Here is a 16,427-nt window from a genome sequence, read left to right as displayed (position 1 = left end):
TCTATGAGGCCATCATCATGCTACCAAAACCAGACAAAGACACCACAAGAAAAATTATAGGCCAATATCACTGACGAACATAGATGGGAAAATGCTCAACAAAATACTAGCGAACATAATCTAACGATACCTGGAAAGGATTGTACACCATATCTCGTGGGATTTATCCCAGGGACGCAAGGATTTTTCAACAACCCCAAATCGATCAGTGTGATACACCACATAAACTGAAAAAAATCGTATGATCCCCTCAATAGATGCAGAAAAAGCTTTTGACAAAATCCAACACCCATTTCTTTTTGTTTTGTTTTGCTTTGCTTTTTAGGGCTGCACCCGCAGCATATGGAGGTTCCCAGGCTAGGGGTCGAATTGGAGCTACAGTTACAGCAATGCAGGATCTGAGCTGTGTCTATGACCTACACTGAAACTCACGGCAATGCTGGATACCCATCCCACTGCGCAAGGCCAGGAATCGAGCCTGCATCCTCACGGATGCTATTCGGATTTGTTTCCACTGCACCACAACGGGAACTCCCCAACACCCATTTCTGATAAAAACCCTCTAGAAAGCGGGCCCAGAGGAAACCTACTACCTCAATATAACAGAGGACACACATGACAAACCCACAGCTAACATCATTCTCAATGGCGAAAAGCTGAAGGAATTCCCGCCGAGATCAGGAATAAGACAAGGAGGTCCACTCTCGCCACTACCATCCAACATAGTTTTGGAAGTCCTAGCCACGGCAATCAGAAGGAAAAAAAAAAAAGGGGGGGTCCAAATTGGAAAGGAAGAAGTAAAACTATCACTGGTTGTTCATTTCTTTATTTTTGCTAAGAAAGTTTCTAGGTGGCAGGTAGTCCCCTGGAGGACATGTCCTTAGCAGACACAGCCAAACTGTCCCTTCTGTTTTTGTCCCGCTGTGCCAGCCCCACTGCCTGCCAGTTCTCATCCCTTCGGAGCCAGAGAAGGTCCTTGGCTTCTCAGCCTGAGTGCTGGCAGCCCCCTCAGGAGAGGACCCAGGCTCCTTTCATCATGGCTGCTGAAGAGCAGCCTCAAGGAACGGGGCCCTCCACCCCAGTGGCTGGAGCGGGCCTTCCTTTTCCCTAAGAGGGGAGCAGGGGCAAGGGATGCAGATAGCCACCTCCCCTCCCTAGGGGCCGCAGGGAGGACGGAGGGGAGTACAAGCACTGCCAGTGGGGCCCCCATCACCGTGGGCCCTGGCTCGGGCCGCAGGAGCCCTGCGTGCTGGGACGCCCCTCCGCAGTGTTAGGCCGGGCGGGAGCGCTGCACTGTGATGGGGGGGGACCCGACCTCCACCGCTACCGCCCTGGTGGCGGGGCGTGCTGGGAGGCCTGCTTGGCTCGCTGCCGCCGCAGCCGCACAAACCCCTGGGCCTCGCGATCACCCTTCCGGCTCTCCAGCAGCTGCAGGACTGGGTCCCCTGCGAAGAGAGGCATTTGGGGTCAGACCGGGGGAAGCGGTGCCTGGGGACGGCCGGGCTACAGCACTGCCCGGTTCTCTGGAAACAGGATGGGCCCGCACTGGCCAAGTTCACTAGACAGCCTGACAGGACGAGCTGCCTTCCCCGCCCCTGGACACTCAGACCCACGGGCAGCACGGGCTAACGCATCAAACAAGCCACTCATGCCTCATCCGAAGAAGAGCAATCACAACACCTGCCTCTCTGGGTGGTTGGGACTCAGCGCTCACACTGACCCTCATAAGTGCTCCAACACAAGACCGGCCCTCCTGCCAAGCCCGGGGGCTGCTCTGCAAGCGTATGCCCCCCACCTCCACCCCGTCCCAGGCAGAGGGATGGCCCCTCTCCCCAGGCAGCTCGGTAACTTTATCCCACCAGAGTCGCGCACACAGCCTGGCTTAAACCTCACTGGGCCTTGGTGGATCCTGAGGTCACAGCAGCTCAGCCACCATTCTAGCTCCACAGGCCTCCACCTCCAAGGAGGCTCTCCTCCAACCCAACTTGGCCTCTGAGTGCCCTGAGCCTCTACAGGCTGCCCCACCCCTGCATCCCAGGGCTGGGCCTCTGCGCTGCCCCAGGGCTCGGGCCTACCGTTGGGTGCGGGGTAGGTGAGGGGCAGGCGGGTCTGAGGCACCTCGCCAGGCTCCTCGGTCCCCGTCAGGCCCGGCACGGAGTGCAGTGGCAGGAAGGCCTCCCCTTCCAGGTCGTCAGCCCCCAGCGTGTCGTGGTCCAGCACTGTGAGCAGGAGGCACGCCCCGTCCTTGCGGCAGGGCTCGGCAGGCACCAGGCTGGGCGGGGGACAGAGCCGGCCTCAGCTGCCTGCCCCACATACTGCCACTGCCACCCACCCCCGCACGGCCGGACAGGTGGGGATTAGGACTGCAGATCAGCTCGGCCTCATGTGTCTTGGGCCACGGCGGTGATGCCAGCTCTGACTGGTGCTGTGACCCAGGGGCCCTGGGTACCTAGGCCTGCCTGCCTCGGGGGATGGAGGACCTCAGGGACGGGATCTTTCCCTGGGAGCGAGCCTCTTAGTCCAACACATGGGAGGATTCTCCCAGCAGTCCTGCTCCACCTGCAGGGGAGCAGGTTTGAGGCCTGTGCCAGCAAACACTTGTCCCAAGCGTCCCTCCCTGGGACTCAAACCCGCTCATCTCAGGGCGCCCCTTGGCCCCAGCTGGGAAGAGCAGGTCTCAGGCGGGTCCAGGGCGGGGACGAGCGGCGAGCGTGGGGACCACTCACAATTCAAAGGTCTCATCAAACAGTGGGTGGAGGTCCTTCTTGTGCTTTTGGGTCTCCCGAGGGGCCAGCTCAGGGAACACGTGCCTGGGCTCCAAGGTCAGCTGGACAAAGGGGTCGCTGGAGCCTGGCAAGTGGCCCATGAGGGGACAGTGACCAAGGGTATCCCGGCCCCAAGTCCAGTCCCCACCCCAGCAGCTATGCCGCCTCTAGACGAGTGAGCCCCCAGGGACTCGGGGGACCAGGGTGGGGACAAGGAGTGGCCAGGACAGCCTCCACTCACCATTGGAGTCCAAGGGCAACAGGCTGGAGGCGCTGAGCAGCTCCACGCGCAGCTTCTGCTCAGAGGCGCGGTAGGAAGCCTTGACCGTGACGGCCCCGAGCTCCTCGGAGGCGGTTTCCGCCTGTGGGTGGGGCACAGGGGCAGCATCAGCTGGGGCCGAGCGGGGGAGGCGGGGCTCAGGTGCGCAGCCGGGAGGGAGCCTCACCTGCTGCTGGATGCGGCTGCAGAAGTACCTCTCGATGAGCTCCCGGCTGGAGGCTGCCTGCAGCTCCAGGTCCCTCTGCAGCGTCTGGGGATGGACCACTGCTGAGGACTCACCTCTGCTGTCACACTCACCCACAGCCCAGCGCTGCCCTTCAGAAGTCACAGCCAAGGCGGGAGGCGGCAGCGAGATGTGGAAAACACTGGGGCACCTGCCCGACCGAGGCCCGGACAGGGTGGGCCCCACAGGTGTTTCTCGCCGCCGCCCCCGCCCCAACCATTTAGAAGAACCTCACACTTGGTTTAAGGCTCTGCTTTGCCTCTTAAATTGCTTTTTTGGCTCTGCACCCTCGGCATGTAGAAGTTCCCAGGCCAGGGATCAAACAAGCACCACAGCAGTGACCCCAGCCAATGACAACGTGGAACCCTAACCCACTGGGCCACCAGGGAGCGGCCTCAATTATCACTGTTTCTGTCTTTGTCCTTTTAGGGCCGCTCCCGCGGCATATGGAGGTTCCCAGGCTAGGGCTCCAATCAGAGCTGAAGCCGCCGGCCTACGCCACCGCCACAGCAACACCAGACCCGAACCGCGTCCATGACCTACACCACAGCTCACGGCAACGCCGGATCCTTAACCCACGGAGCAAGGCCAGGGATGGAACTCGCAACCTCATGGTTCCTAGTCGGATTTGTTTCCGCTGAGATTACAAGGGGAACTCCATCCGTTATTTTTTTAAAGGGGGCCTACATTTTCATTTTGTGCCGAACCCTGTAAATTAGGTCGCTGGTCCTAGATACAGGTGAGGACAGGAAAGCAGGCTGCCCCACGCCACCAGCTCACCAAAAAGCCCCTACCTGGAAGGTGGCCGTGTGCAGGGCCTCAGGCGGCAGACCGCAGCCCTCGGCGTAGAAGCAGATCTCCAGGTTCTAGGGGGTGAGACACCAGCGGTGACCCCAGGCAATCCTCCCACCGAGGTCACTGTTGTTGTCACCGGTATCATTACCTGTAGTGCAATCTTCAGCCTGCTGGAGGCCAGGGGACAGCTCCGCTGGGAGGCCGCCACCTCCGCCAGCACCGTGAGTGTGTGCGTCCAGAGCAGGGTCAGAAGGCTGGGGTGAGGTGCGGAGGGATGCCGGATACAGGGCGGGAGGACAGAAGAGGAGGAAGGGGAGATGCTCTTGAGAAAGAGGGGGCTGCGTGGGGCCCAGGCCCGCCCCCCCCCCCCGCCACCTGCTTCTTGGGTGGGACCAGGGCCAGGGCTGCAGGCGGGGGGCTGCTCTCCTGAGGGAAGGAGGGAGGGGGATGGGACAGGCCATCCCGGGCCTGCCCAGCACGGCTCATAGCCCAGGGAAGAATCCTTCTCAGCAGGATGAGCAAACCCCAGCAAACAAGGGGGCGGGGCGGCCCCCCCATGACAGAATCATGGGTCGAGAAAGGAGCCAGAGTGACTAGGATCTCCGCACACAGCGTGGAAAAACACCTACTACCTACAGGGAGAGAAACAGCAACTGGGCCACAGTCCATCCTAGCAGCGACCTAAAATAACTGAAATTTCACTTGTCAAAGCAGAGTCAGGCAAGCAAGTACAAAAGAAGTGTGATTAAGAACGTGGAGGGTTCCCGTCGTGGCGCAGCGGAAGTGAATCCAACGAGGAACCATGAGGTTGTGGGTTTGATTCCCGGCCGCACTCAGTGGGTTAAGCATCCGGCGTTGCTGTGAGCTGTGGGGTAGGTCGCAGACACGACTCGGATTTGGCATTGCTTCGGCTGTGGTGTGGGCCGGCAGCTGTAGCTCCAATTCGACCCCTAGCCTGGGAATCCCCATATGCTGCAGTTGCAGCCCTAAAAAGCAAAAAAAAAAAAAAAAAAAGAACCGAGAGTTCCCTACAACTATAAATGTAATTAAATTCATTCAGTTAAAAAAATTTAAGGGAAAAAAAAGGTCAGTTCCTTTGGGGGAAAAGAAAACCAATTGGGAGTTCCCATTGTGGCTCAGCCATAACAAACCTGACTAGTATCCATGAGGATGCGGGTTTGATCCCTGGCCTCGCTCAGTGGCTCGAGGACCTGGCATTGCTGTCAGCTGTGGTGTAGGTCAGAGATGTGACTCGGATTCCCACATTGCTGCGGCTGTGGCGTAGGCTGGCAGCCACAGCTCTGATTTGACCCTTAGGCTGAGAACTTCCATATGCTGCAGGTGGGGCCCTAAAAAGCAAAAAAAAAAAAAATAATAATTTGGTCAACATACTTAAGAGCTCATTAGGTACCAGACACCGTTCCGACGGCTCTGAGGCAGTGACGGGTAAGTAACGCGCTTGTCTTAGTGCAGATTAAACTGTTTTGTGGGCAAATCAGAGCTGAACCAATGGCATTCTATGGCCTATGATATACAGAGGGTGGGCTTCCAAGGCCGGTGCCCCACGGGAGCGGAGCAGAACTCTGGAGGCCGGCACCCCCGTGTGGAAGAATCTGTCCTCGTCCCCGCCACCGTCGTGGGGGCCGCTCACAGTCATCAACCACTTCCTTTGTCGCAGGCGCCAGGCTCAGCGCTTGACTCATTCAGTCCTCAGCGGAGGCCAGAACTAGGATCACCCGCACAGAAGACTCGAGCAATCTGCTCGAGGCCACCCACCAAGCAGCAGTGAAGCTGGAGTCTGAGGCCTGGTCGTCCAGAGCCCGTGCCCTTGGCCGCTACCCCCTGCTGCCCAGTGGCGGGGGAGGGGGGGGCTGCTTTAAGGCAGACCCTAGGAGGAGTTCCTGCCATGGCTCAGTGGTTAACGAATCCGACTAGGAACCATGAGGTTGCGGTGTTCGATCCCTGGCCTTGCTCAGTGGTTTAGGATCCAGCGTTGCCATGGGCTGTGGTGTAGGTCGTAGATGCGGCTTGGATCTGGTATTGCTGTGGTGTAGGCTGGCAGCTGTAGCTCTGATTAGACCTCTAGCTCGGGAACCTCCGTATGCTGCGGGAATGGCCCTAGAAAAGGCAAAAAGACCACAAAAAAAAAAAAAAAAAAAGACAGATCCTAGGAGTTCCTGTCGTGGCACAGCAGAAACAAATCTGACTAGGAACCATGAGGTTGTGGGTTTGATCCCTGGCCTTGCTCAGTGGGTTAAGGATCCGGTGTTGCCGTGAGCTGGGGTGTAGGTCACAGACGCGGCTTGGATCCTGTGTTGCTGTGGCTGTGGTGTAGGCCGGCGGCTACAGCTCTGATTAGACCCCTAGCCTGGGAACTTCCATGTGCCAGGGGTGCAGCCCTAAAAAAAGAGAGAGACCCTAACTAGAAGTTTCTGTGGGCTGTGGGAGAGGAACACCAGCTGCCTGCAACCTTAGGGAGGGCAGAGCGGCCAGCCGTCTCCCAGAGAGGAGATGGGAGGAAGGAGGGACAGGCAGGGTTCAGCTCGGCCGAAGGGGAACAGGACAGGTGGTGAGCGCCCAGACCCTGGGAGCAAGCATTTCAGAGAGGCTGTTTGCACCCGCCCCTGCGGAGGGAGGGCAGGTGGGCGGAGGGGGGTGGTGGGGGCGCCGCGGGGCGAGCGGCTGCGGCAGACCTGCTGAAGTTCTCCTGCACCAAGTTGGTGTTCATGTAGCAGAGCTTCACCTCCAGGAACTTCATCAGGGGCAGAATAGCCTGGGGAGGGGCGCAGCACGTCCGGCTCTGGCCCATTCCGCTGCCACCCCCTTCCCCTGGCCCTGACCCAGGCAGGAAACCGGGCCAGGAGCCTCGGTGCATATGTTTAGAAGGTTTGCAGAGCTAACCCATGACCACAGTCCGCTCCAGCCACACTGGCCTCCCCTACAGCCCTTGAACCTGCTGGGCACTGTCCTGCCTCAGGGCCTTTGCCCATGCTGTTCCCTCCTATAGAAATCCTCAGAGCTCCTTCTCTGGCTTCCTTTAGATCCTGACTCAGCCGTCGCCCTCTGAGTAAGGCCTTCTCTGGCCACTATCTAAAAACACAGTCCTCTGACGCTCTCCCATCTCTCGTATGTTTTATTTTTCTCTTTAGCAGCTATCGTTATTGAAGCTGCCGTGTGTGTGTGTGTGTGTGTGTGTGTCTATAAACACACAGATATGCATGTATAGTTCTGGTTAAAGCTATAGTTCTGCTCATACACACTTACTTAGCTCCTCTTTCACCTGCCCTGCTAGAATGCAACCTCTAGAAGCCAGGGATTTTTGTCCTGGTGTTCACTGACATATACTGCCAGGGCCTAAATCAATACCTGGGACAAAGGGGGGGCTTTAATAGTTGATGAATTAATGAGTAACATTCTCCCCAAGCAAAGGTGTACATTACTGTCCCTGGCGACAGATGAGGAACCTGAGGTCATCTGGCCTGAATAAACAGGACAGCCGTGCCAGTGGGAAGGCTACACACCCAGGTCTGCTTGCTGCAAAGTCTAAGGCCTCCCCCACGGCAGCCCCCACACCGACTGTCACTGCTGGGAGAAGCCATGGACTCACCCAAGCCCACCCTCAGCACCCGAGGAGGAAACTGAGGCCAAGAGGGAACATTCCTTGCCCAAGTCTGGGTCTGGGGGACTTACTGCTGACACCTCTGGCCTTCAGCCCCCTACCCAGCCCAAGCCCCTTTGCAATCCCTGACCCCCACCGCTGGCAACGGTTGGCGAGCAGGGAGAGCCACTCACATCCTCAGGCAGGACAGACTCCTTGATGCCCACAAGTTTCTGGATGTGCTTGGCAATGCCCACCTCGAGCTGGAGACACAAAACAGCAGAAGAGAGGTCAGGGTGTGACTCGGGGAGTCCAGAGAGGAGGTTTGGGGCCCGAGTTTAGGTTCAGGAAGGGGAAGGAGCTAGACACTGGCCCAAGTCCTACCGGGGCGGGGTGGGGTGGGGGGGATTTCAGGCTGAGGATGGCTGGGGCGGGGTCACTGTGGGTCAAGCAAGTTACCTGTTCGGCTAAGGTGCGGACGCCAGTTCGAATCTCATGGCCCAGCCCAGCCAGAGCGCTCTGCAGCTGGGCATGCAGCGTGTTCTGCAGCTGCCCCTGCTCCAGCACAGCCCCTACCCGCTGCTCCAGCGCTTCCCAGGCCAGCTGGGTGGGCAGCTTGCCGATCACCAGCCGCAGCTGCTCCATGTTGTTCACCACCACACACAGCTGCAGGCAGCCCGGGCACAAGGATGCAGGGCTTTCTGAAGAGTGCCAGGACTCCAGCCCCACCCTGGCCCGGCCCAGCCTCCAGCTCTGGCCCTTACCATGTTGGCTGCCTGGCCTTGGTCCTTCTGGCCTGCAGAGAGCTCACGGGCCCGGGCCTTTATAAGGCTGCAGTACACGAGGGCTAGACGGCAGGTGTCCTGGGGTAAGGAGAGGATGGTCAATGGGGGAGGAGTGTCCAGGGGGGCAGATGGGAGGGGGCACAGGAATCTCAGGAGGATTTAGGACACAGGCTCTTGGAAGTTGCCAGGGTGAGAAGGTGGGAGACATGATGGGGTGGGAACAAGGCTGCACCTCCACGAACTTGACAGTGATCATGAAGGCCTCCTCCGGGTCAGGCCAGTCCAGCTGCCGGGCGGTGTGGCTGATCTGGGCAAAGCAGGTGGACAGATCCACAGCCGACGTGCTATGCTTGGTCAGTTCACCCAGGGGCACCAGCTAGGAGATGGGGGTGGGTTCAAGACTTTGCTAAATTCTGCCCCTCCCTTCCTTGCATCTGCAAACATCCAGAGCTCAGACTGCTGGCAAACACAGAGCTGGCCAGGCGGCTGCAAGGTGAAGAAGCAGGGCTCTGCCCAGAAACCCCCGGCCGCAAGAATCAGCCCGTAAAGGGAAGCCACAGTTTACCCCAAGTGTAACAGGAGGCAGCGTTTTGCACCTAAGTGTCTTCAAGAGCACCGCTCTCCCGGGTTACCGCTTCTGCATGTGCGAAAGGTCTGGCGGAGGCCCAAGCCACACCCCCAAAGGCGGGACTCCGCCCCTAGGCCAGGGCCCCACCTCGTCCATCTGCACAGCGCGCTGCACACGCGCCAGGGCCACACTGTACGTCTTCTGGAGCCAGGAGGGGATGGCCGGCTGGAACCAGCGGTGGAAGCCGTCCAAGGCCAGGACTCCATCCCTGAGGAGAGCCAGGGTCAGCCTGGGAAAGCCCGGGGCCACTGCGGGCTGCGGCCCCTCCTCGCCCAGCAGCCGTCGGCTTCCTACCTCTCCGAGGGGACCGGGCCCAGCCGGCAGAGGTCCTTGAGGCTGACGTAGAGCTGGAACAGACTCTCGCCAATCTCCGGGGTCACGGCGTCGCCCACCGCCGCCGTGTGGTCCTGCACTCTCTTGGCCACCTGCGGAGGGAGAGCGTGGTGGGCGGGGCTAAGGGCCGGGGGCGTGGCCTGGAGCCGCGGGCGGCGGGGGGGGGGGGGGGGGCCTCACCAGCCACTGCAGCTCCTGGAAAGCCACGGAGAAGAGGTCGGTCTTGAGGACGCTGGAGGAAAGGCAGCGGGCGTGACCTGGCGGCACCCAGCGCGCGGGGGGGGCGGGGGGGCCCCTCTGGTCCCCATCCTGAGCCTAGGCTGCTTTGCCTCCCAGCCCGGCCACCCGCTCACTTGTGGAAGATCTTGTTCCATGTGCGCTGGCACTGGTGCAGGTCGCCAGTGATGTCCTGTACCAGGCTCAGTAAGGCCTTGGCCGCCTCCAGCAAGCCCTGGCAAGGACAGAGGTGAGCCAGGCAGGTCTTCTCCCGGCAGGCCTGCCCATCCCACCTCCCGCCACCTGGCCCAACACCCTCACCTGCACCATGGGCTGATGGTGCTGCTGCTTGAGGTGGAACCATTCAACGGTGCCAGTCTGTGGGCCGAGAGGCAGTGAGCCAGGAGGGTGGCTTAGGCCCAGGCCCAGGCCCGTGTCCTCCCCACCCCCAGGGTGGGCACCATACTCGCAGTGCCTCGGTCACCAGCTGGGGCAGGGGGCGGCTGTCGGGGCACAGTTCTCCAAAGGCCTTCATCTTGCACATCTGTACCAGGACCCTGTGTGGACAGAGAGCCGCGTCCAAGATGCCCGATGCCCCGACGGCCCCCTCACTCCTCCAGCAGGCTTCCTCGCCCCAGAGGTGCCCCAGCTGTTCCCCCAGCCCTGTGTCCACCGAAGCAGGGGAAGGGGGAACCACCGACCTGAGGAGAGACTGCAGCCGAGCTGGGGAGTCGGAGACGGAGAGGGGGAAGACAGACCGGAACCTCCGGATGAGGGAGAGGCCGTAGGCCAGCAGGGAGTTGAACGAGGTGGCCAGCTCCTCCAGCTGCGGGGCCAGGAAGGGGCTGTGAGGCGGGGGCTGCTTTGTGGGGCCTGGAGTGCCGCTCCCGCTCCCAGAGCCCTGCCTGCCCAACACCCCTCGCCCCGCTCCAGCCCACCTGCTCTGCCTTGAGCCGGCCCTGGATCCACTGGTACTCGATGCTGGTGATAGGGTACAGGAGGCAGCTGCTGGGGAACTCCAGGCTCTGGTAGAGGCGACTGTAGGCCAGCCACTGCCTGCGGCAGACAGGAAACCCTCAGCCCGGCCAAGTGGGGCACCTCCCTGCCCACAGGTCGCCTGGCCTGGGGGGAGGGGGACAGCGCCTCCCCCCGCCCCCTAGCCTCCTGGGGATCCCCATTGACCCACTGAGGCTGAAATCCAGCGGCTGAAAGTAACTTGCAAGATTTTGTTCCCACAAGTGCTTTTCAGATGGGTACATGAATGGCCCATCTCTTAAATTCGATGTAAAAACTCAGAATTTCTTAGAGTTCCCTGATGACCTAGTAGTTAAGGACTCAGCGTTGTTGCTGCGGTGGCCCAGGTTCAAGCCCTGTCCTGGGAGCTTCTGCCTGCCACGGGCACAGCCGAAAATAAATAAACCAGGATTTCTTGCTTCTTTTGGAAAATTAGATGTAGAGGCTTGAGCCCTCATGTCCATGCGGCACATGTCAGCTAGAACCATGCCTTTCGTTTGTTCAGGGATGACTTGACAGAGGTGGCTGAGCCGAGCTGAGCGGGAAGGCGAAGGAGCCCGGGGGGAGAAGAGCAGCCCAGGAACACACCTCGACCACTCGGGGACACAGTGGCCACCTGCACTTCCTGCGGGAGCCCTGCCGGCAAACTCGACCCTCGCCATGGGTGCCTGGTCCAGTCTGCAGCCTCGCCTGCCTTCCCCACAGCTACCCAGGAAGACCTACCTCGGCTGGTCCTGGGCACTGCCCTTCTCTGCCAGCCTCCTTTCCATCCCCTTCTCAACTGCCCAATGTCAGCCAGGCCCAGGGCAGCACCCACCCTCTCTCCCCCTGCTGGCAGCACCCAGCTATGCCTCTACCTCTCACGGGCACTGAAACATCTATGAACTCCTAGGTGTCTTTCCTGGCATTTCCATAACCTAACACGGCTCTGGGCATGTGCCAGGCCCTCAACATGGATCCAGGAGCATCAGTGCCCAGATTTGTTCAACGGCCCTGGGGGCCGGTCCAGGGGTGGCAAACTCAACTGCCCGGAAGGACTCAGGTAATGTCAGAGAGTGAAGCGTCTGGATGGCAACCGTGCCCCTGGATGCGGGAGGCCACGTGACTCGACTCTGACCAACCGCAACCCAGCAAGACCACAGCCTGGCGATTCCAGGGCTCCTGTCTCCCAGGAAGCAGAAGTGACTCTGCATGGGAAATCTTCAGATACTTAAAAGTTGGCAACTGACTCTTAAAATACACGGTTGGGCCCCAAACAGCAATCTCTTGAGGGTTAGACTCCACTGCCAGCTTGTAGGAGGGAGAGGGTGCAGCACAGACCCTCGGAGGCTCTGACTGGGCTGTGCACTCACGCCAGGGACCGGTGGAAGTCGGATAGGTCCTTCTGCGTGGCGTGGAGGAAGAGGATGGTGGCAGCGTGGGCACTCAGCGACCCATCCCAGGAGGTACTGCCTGCCTGAGGGGACAGGCAGAGGGCTGTCAGGACCCGCAAGCAGACCCTGGCCCTGCCCCGCCCTGGGAGGGCAGTACCTGGTGCTGGGTGACCTCGTGGGACACGAGCTGCTGCAGCAGGTGGAGGTGCACGGTGTAGCTGGGCTGGGAGCGGCTGGCCACGGTGGCTCTCTGCAGGAGGCAGGCCTGGCCGTGAGCAGAGGACCCTGCACCCGGTCAGTCCGTGTCCTGCCCACCCAGCCGGGCCACCTACCCGCTTGTGAATGAACTGGAACTGGAGGTGGCACTGACCGCGGTCTGGGTAGGTCTCTGTGCAGGGCTCCAGAGGGTACCACTGGTCCTCCCGGCAGTGCAGGTCCTGGCAGGCCGGGCAGGCAGGAAATGCCCACGCCCATGAGCCGTGTGAGCCTCGAACAGTCGGGAGCAGGAGAGGCGATGCGAGGCAGACCCCGGGCTTGGTGCAGACCCCAGGCTTGGTGCAGACCCAGAGCCCCGCCCTCAAAGCCCTCCTAACCCCAACTCCGTCTCTTTCTCGCCCGGGAACCCTTCCCCGCCGCACTCACCTGCAGTCTCAGCACCACGTTCCCCAGAAAGTCGTCCTGGCCTTTGTCCTTCCGGGCCTCCTTAAAGATCCTGTTCCAGGCAGGGTCCCATGAGGGACAGGGGCCAAGAGCCTGCCTGGGTCAGGCTGGGATCTGCCCCTACCTGCGGCCACCTGGGCGACAGAGCCTGCAGCCCAGCACCCAGCACCTGCTCGGCTCTTACCTACGAAGCCCGTGCAGATCCGTGAGCTCCCCGAGCTTCTGTCTGACAGACTCCACGGTGTCCAGGTCCCTGGCGGGGCAGAGGTGTGAGTGGGAGGCAGAGAGGGTGTCCTGGGAGCCCCCTGCCCCCTTTCTGCCTCCACCCCTCCCCCCCCTCTCTCCCTCATGCCTCCGGGAGGGGCCTGCCCCTCACCACATGTCCAGATGGAAGCTGGCGTTGTTTATGTCCCCAAACTCTCTGTAGGGAGAAATGCACACGGCTGAGGGTCTTGGAGGGCTAGAGCCCCTGACCAGGCCACAGGCTACCCCAGCCCTGAGCCTGTCCCCGAAAACTGCCATCCCCAGTGTCACCACTGGCACATCTTTTCCTGCAGCCTCTTTCTCTCTTCCCAGTGGCACCGCCCCCTCCTTTAAGTGTGGTCTTCAGCCCTCGCCCCCAGATGAACCCGGGTGTACCCTCTGCACTCCCCCCCAGCACGCGGCTTTTTGTCCTGTCTGGCCTCCTGTCTGTCTCCCCAGCTTTGGGAACAGGCTCCTCCTCTGGCCAAGTCCAGCCCAAACCCCTCCCCCGAGCCAGGAAGTCCTGCTGACCTCAGTGATGGAGGGAGCCCCCCCCCACCCCAAATGGCCCCAGACAGGGTGGGAGCTGGGCCTGGACCACGTACAGGATGAAGGTCTCGTCCCAGACGGGGTTGAGCGTCTGGGTTATGACTTGGGTGCGGTGGGTCTGCTCCTCCGGGATGGTGTGTCTCACCACGGCCTTCTGCCGACGCCGGGGCCCGGGGCTGCCCCCTGGCACGGCTGCCCCCTGCTCGATGATGCCCAGCAGGCAGTAGGGGTCACTGAACCCTGGGGAGGAGGGGGAGGATGAGGCAGCCTGGGCAGTGGCCATCACCCTCCTCCCTGGCAGAGGGCCAGGGGGTGGGGGTGGGAGAGCCCCCAATCCGACCCCAGATGCTGAGGGCAAGGGGCTGGCGGCGCCGGAATGAGCCCCAGGGGACTTTTGGGCGATGGGCGCTCCCATCAAGAGCTCTGGGACAGGCTGTGATGGGAGAGGGAGGAGCCAGGAAGAAGGCCCCCAGGGCGCCCCCATCGCCAACTCACCACTGACATCCTTGCCCAGAATGCCTTTGGCTTGTTTCACCGTCGCTTTCAGACAAAATACTGGCTTCTAGAGCGACAGGAGGTGGGGCCTGAGTCTCAGAGGGAGCCGGGCTTCCCAGCCTCCCTGCTTGCCCGGGATGGCTGGACAGGGGGTTCGTTACCTCGAGCTCCTGGACCTGCCGCAGCATCTGCAGGTGCTCCTCGGGCTCCATGTGGAAGGCCTGGTGGGGTAAGAGTGTGGGAAGCTTGGGGCACAGGCAGGGGTGGCCAGGCTGCAGGGAGGCAGGTGGAGTGGGGGCTGGGCTCACCTCCTGCAGGTATCGCAGCAGCTCAGAGGACTCCCCCACATGGTTGGGCTCGGGCTGACCCAGGCGGTACAGGACAGTGTAGAGAGCTTCCTCGTAGAGCAGGGCCCGCTGAGACACAGCAAGGTCACCTCGGGAACCGCCATCCACTCCCCACAAGGGCTGGGCCCCACCAGCCACTCCCAGAACCCAGAGCACCTGCCCAAAGCGGGGACCAGGGGAGGGGAAGGGAGGTGGGGAGTGGGGGAGACCCACCCTTGGCCAGCAGCCAAGGAGGTTGTTCGGGAGGATGCAGAGCTGCTTCCCAGCCCCTCTCTGCACCCCCCAAAATGCTCCGATTCTTACCTCCTCAGAGGAGAAGTGGTGGGATGGAGTCTCAACCTGGGGAGCAAGGTAAACAGACAAAGTGTCCCAGAGGCCCGGACTGGGGCTTGGACGCTGCAGGAACGGCTCCTCACAGATGGGGCCCAGGATGAGGGCGGAGGGGCCCCGGCCCCCGGCCCCGGCCCCCAGCCACACCAGTGCCGCGCACCTGTTCCCGCAGCAGGCCTTCTGGGGGGCTGGCCTCCAGGGCGCCTTCCTCGTCCCCCGGCCTGCCGAGGCTGGGGTCCATTGGCGCTCAGCTGCCCCAGCAGCGTGAGCTTGCGGCACCCGTGGCCCCAACGTCCCTTCCTTCCCCAGAGGAAGCAGCGCTGCTTATCGGCGGCCCAGCTCCGCACCCCAGCGGCGGAAGTGAGGCCCAGCAGCTGAGGTGGGAGACTGAGGTCATGCCAAGCAGGGCTGGGGGCTGCTCAGCTGCACCCCGAACAGCCAGCCCGCCGCAGAGCCACTCCCGACCCGATGGCGCCTTTGGAGCTGGATGAGCAGAGGATGGGGAGGGCACGGGGCACCCGAGGGAGGGGGCTCAGGGAGGCTCGGACCCTGGACCGCGGCCCAGGATGGCCCTGAGAGCACATGGCAGACCCTCCTCTGCTGACCTAGAAGGCCCTGGCCGGGGGCTAGGGGCTGGGGGAGGGTGGGGAGGGGACCCCGTCCTCAGCCACAGCCCACAGCAGGTGGGGCGCCCGCACCCAGAGACGCAGAGCCCCACCCAGGCCTGCTCTTTTTCCCTCTGAGGTCCCTCCTACCTCCTGAGCCCTCGGGGGCAGGGGATCCTGCAGATCTCTGACCTTGCGGCGCCTTATCTTGATGGCCTGTCGCAAGAGCGGGGGGCGCCGCTGCGAGTGGGGGAAGAGCGTCGCCATGGTGGCCAGCCCGGCCCTTCCCCGCTGGGTGAAGATAGCAGGGCCACAGGGTTACGCAAAGAGCCCAGGGCTGCCACCCGTGCAAGGGGAGGGGGAAGGAAGGGCGGGTCGGGGGAGGGTCAGGTCGGGGTTTCACCACCTCCCAGGCCCCTGCACCTTCCTCCCTCCCACGGACTGGGATCCTGGGAGGAGGAACTCGCCGGGGCTGGAGGCCCAGGGCGAGCCGGTGGGCGGGCCCGGCCCCTCCCCACCCTCCCACCAAGCCCCTGGGCGGGGTCAGGGCTGCCCAGCAAGGGGGGTCAGGGCAGGCGGGCAGCAGCCCCCCCTCCCCCCCGTCCAGGTGCGGTGCCCCGGGAAGCCAACCTGGCCAAGGGAGGTCCTCACCGCAGCCTTCCCCGAACGGGCCTCAGAAGCCGGGGCTGGGGGTGAGTGGGCACGGGATGGGGGCTCCAGAGAGGTGCCTCCTCAGCGGTCAGCCAATTGCTCAACATGCTCTGCTCCACAGGTGACATTCCACCGAGGTGACGGGACCAGGCTGTGCCGGGTAGGGCCAGCCCCAAGGCCTCTGCTCCCGCCCCCCCAAGGATAGGCAGGAGAGGGCTCCCTTCAAATGCCCTTGTAGGGGGTTTAACCAACCCCAGGAGCTGCTGGGCGGGGCTGGCCAGAAGGAAGAGGCTGGGAGGCCGAGGGGCTTGCCTCTCCTGACAGGACGACTTGGTCCGGAAGGGACTGGAAAACGGACACCTCGGTGCTGGGCTGAGCGCCCCCACATCCAGGCCCTTCCTCCAGGCCAGGCCCTGGGAGTGCAGGCCCCTGTGTGGACTGTGGCTATTTCCCACCCTCCCCTAGCCCCAGGCACCAAGGTTCACACGGAAGGTGGCACCAGGGCCTCGCCCAACCGGCTGGCCTTCACAAAGGCAC

The 16,427-nt window shown here is 62.0% G+C and overlaps 1 protein-coding gene across 3 annotated transcripts; it reads right to left on the bottom strand.

The window, feature by feature from the left end:
* Positions 1–810: 810 nt before the first annotated feature.
* UNC13D (unc-13 homolog D) lies at positions 811–16,334 on the bottom strand. Of its 3 annotated transcripts, none has more exons than XM_047759189.1 (33): positions 15,891–16,334; positions 15,390–15,530; positions 14,608–14,643; positions 14,266–14,373; positions 14,119–14,178; positions 13,958–14,024; positions 13,519–13,702; positions 13,047–13,091; positions 12,855–12,923; positions 12,653–12,722; positions 12,343–12,447; positions 12,168–12,260; positions 11,990–12,093; positions 10,562–10,679; positions 10,325–10,449; positions 10,090–10,180; positions 9,945–10,001; positions 9,761–9,858; positions 9,588–9,639; positions 9,369–9,499; positions 9,162–9,282; positions 8,679–8,822; positions 8,426–8,524; positions 8,121–8,327; positions 7,856–7,924; positions 6,757–6,836; positions 4,212–4,317; positions 4,063–4,134; positions 3,212–3,295; positions 3,007–3,127; positions 2,727–2,850; positions 2,076–2,272; positions 811–1,445 (listed from the first exon to the last, which is right to left on the bottom strand). In XM_047759189.1, exons 2-33 carry the CDS (start codon positions 15,504–15,506, stop codon positions 1,324–1,326), a joined length of 3,276 nt encoding a protein of 1,091 aa, XP_047615145.1. In that variant the 5' UTR covers positions 15,507–15,530; positions 15,891–16,334; the 3' UTR covers positions 811–1,323. The 3 variants fall into 3 exon arrangements, with proteins under 3 accessions (XP_047615145.1, XP_047615144.1, XP_047615146.1); XM_047759188.1 differs by having other exon boundaries at positions 15,870–16,333; XM_047759190.1 differs by lacking the exons at positions 15,390–15,530; positions 15,891–16,334 and adding an exon at positions 14,795–15,220.
* Positions 16,335–16,427: the final 93 nt, after the last annotated feature.

This window comes from Phacochoerus africanus, chromosome 14 (assembly GCF_016906955.1).
Source record: "Phacochoerus africanus isolate WHEZ1 chromosome 14, ROS_Pafr_v1, whole genome shotgun sequence".
In the NCBI taxonomy this organism is placed as follows: Eukaryota; Metazoa; Chordata; class Mammalia; order Artiodactyla; family Suidae; genus Phacochoerus; species Phacochoerus africanus.
This window is presented reverse-complemented; position numbering and strand designations above follow the sequence as displayed.

Coding starts and splice junctions, on each gene's coding strand:
- UNC13D (XM_047759189.1), bottom strand. CDS start 15,506: ATGGCGACGCTCTTCCCCCACTCGCAGCGGCGCCCCCCGCTCTTGCGA. Junction 10,002..10,089: donor TGGTGACCGAGGCACTGCGA/GTATGGTGCCCA, acceptor CTCGGCCCACAG/ACTGGCACCGTTGAATGGTT. Junction 7,925..8,120: donor TCCGCACCTTAGCCGAACAG/GTAACTTGCTTG, acceptor TTGTGTCTCCAG/CTCGAGGTGGGCATTGCCAA.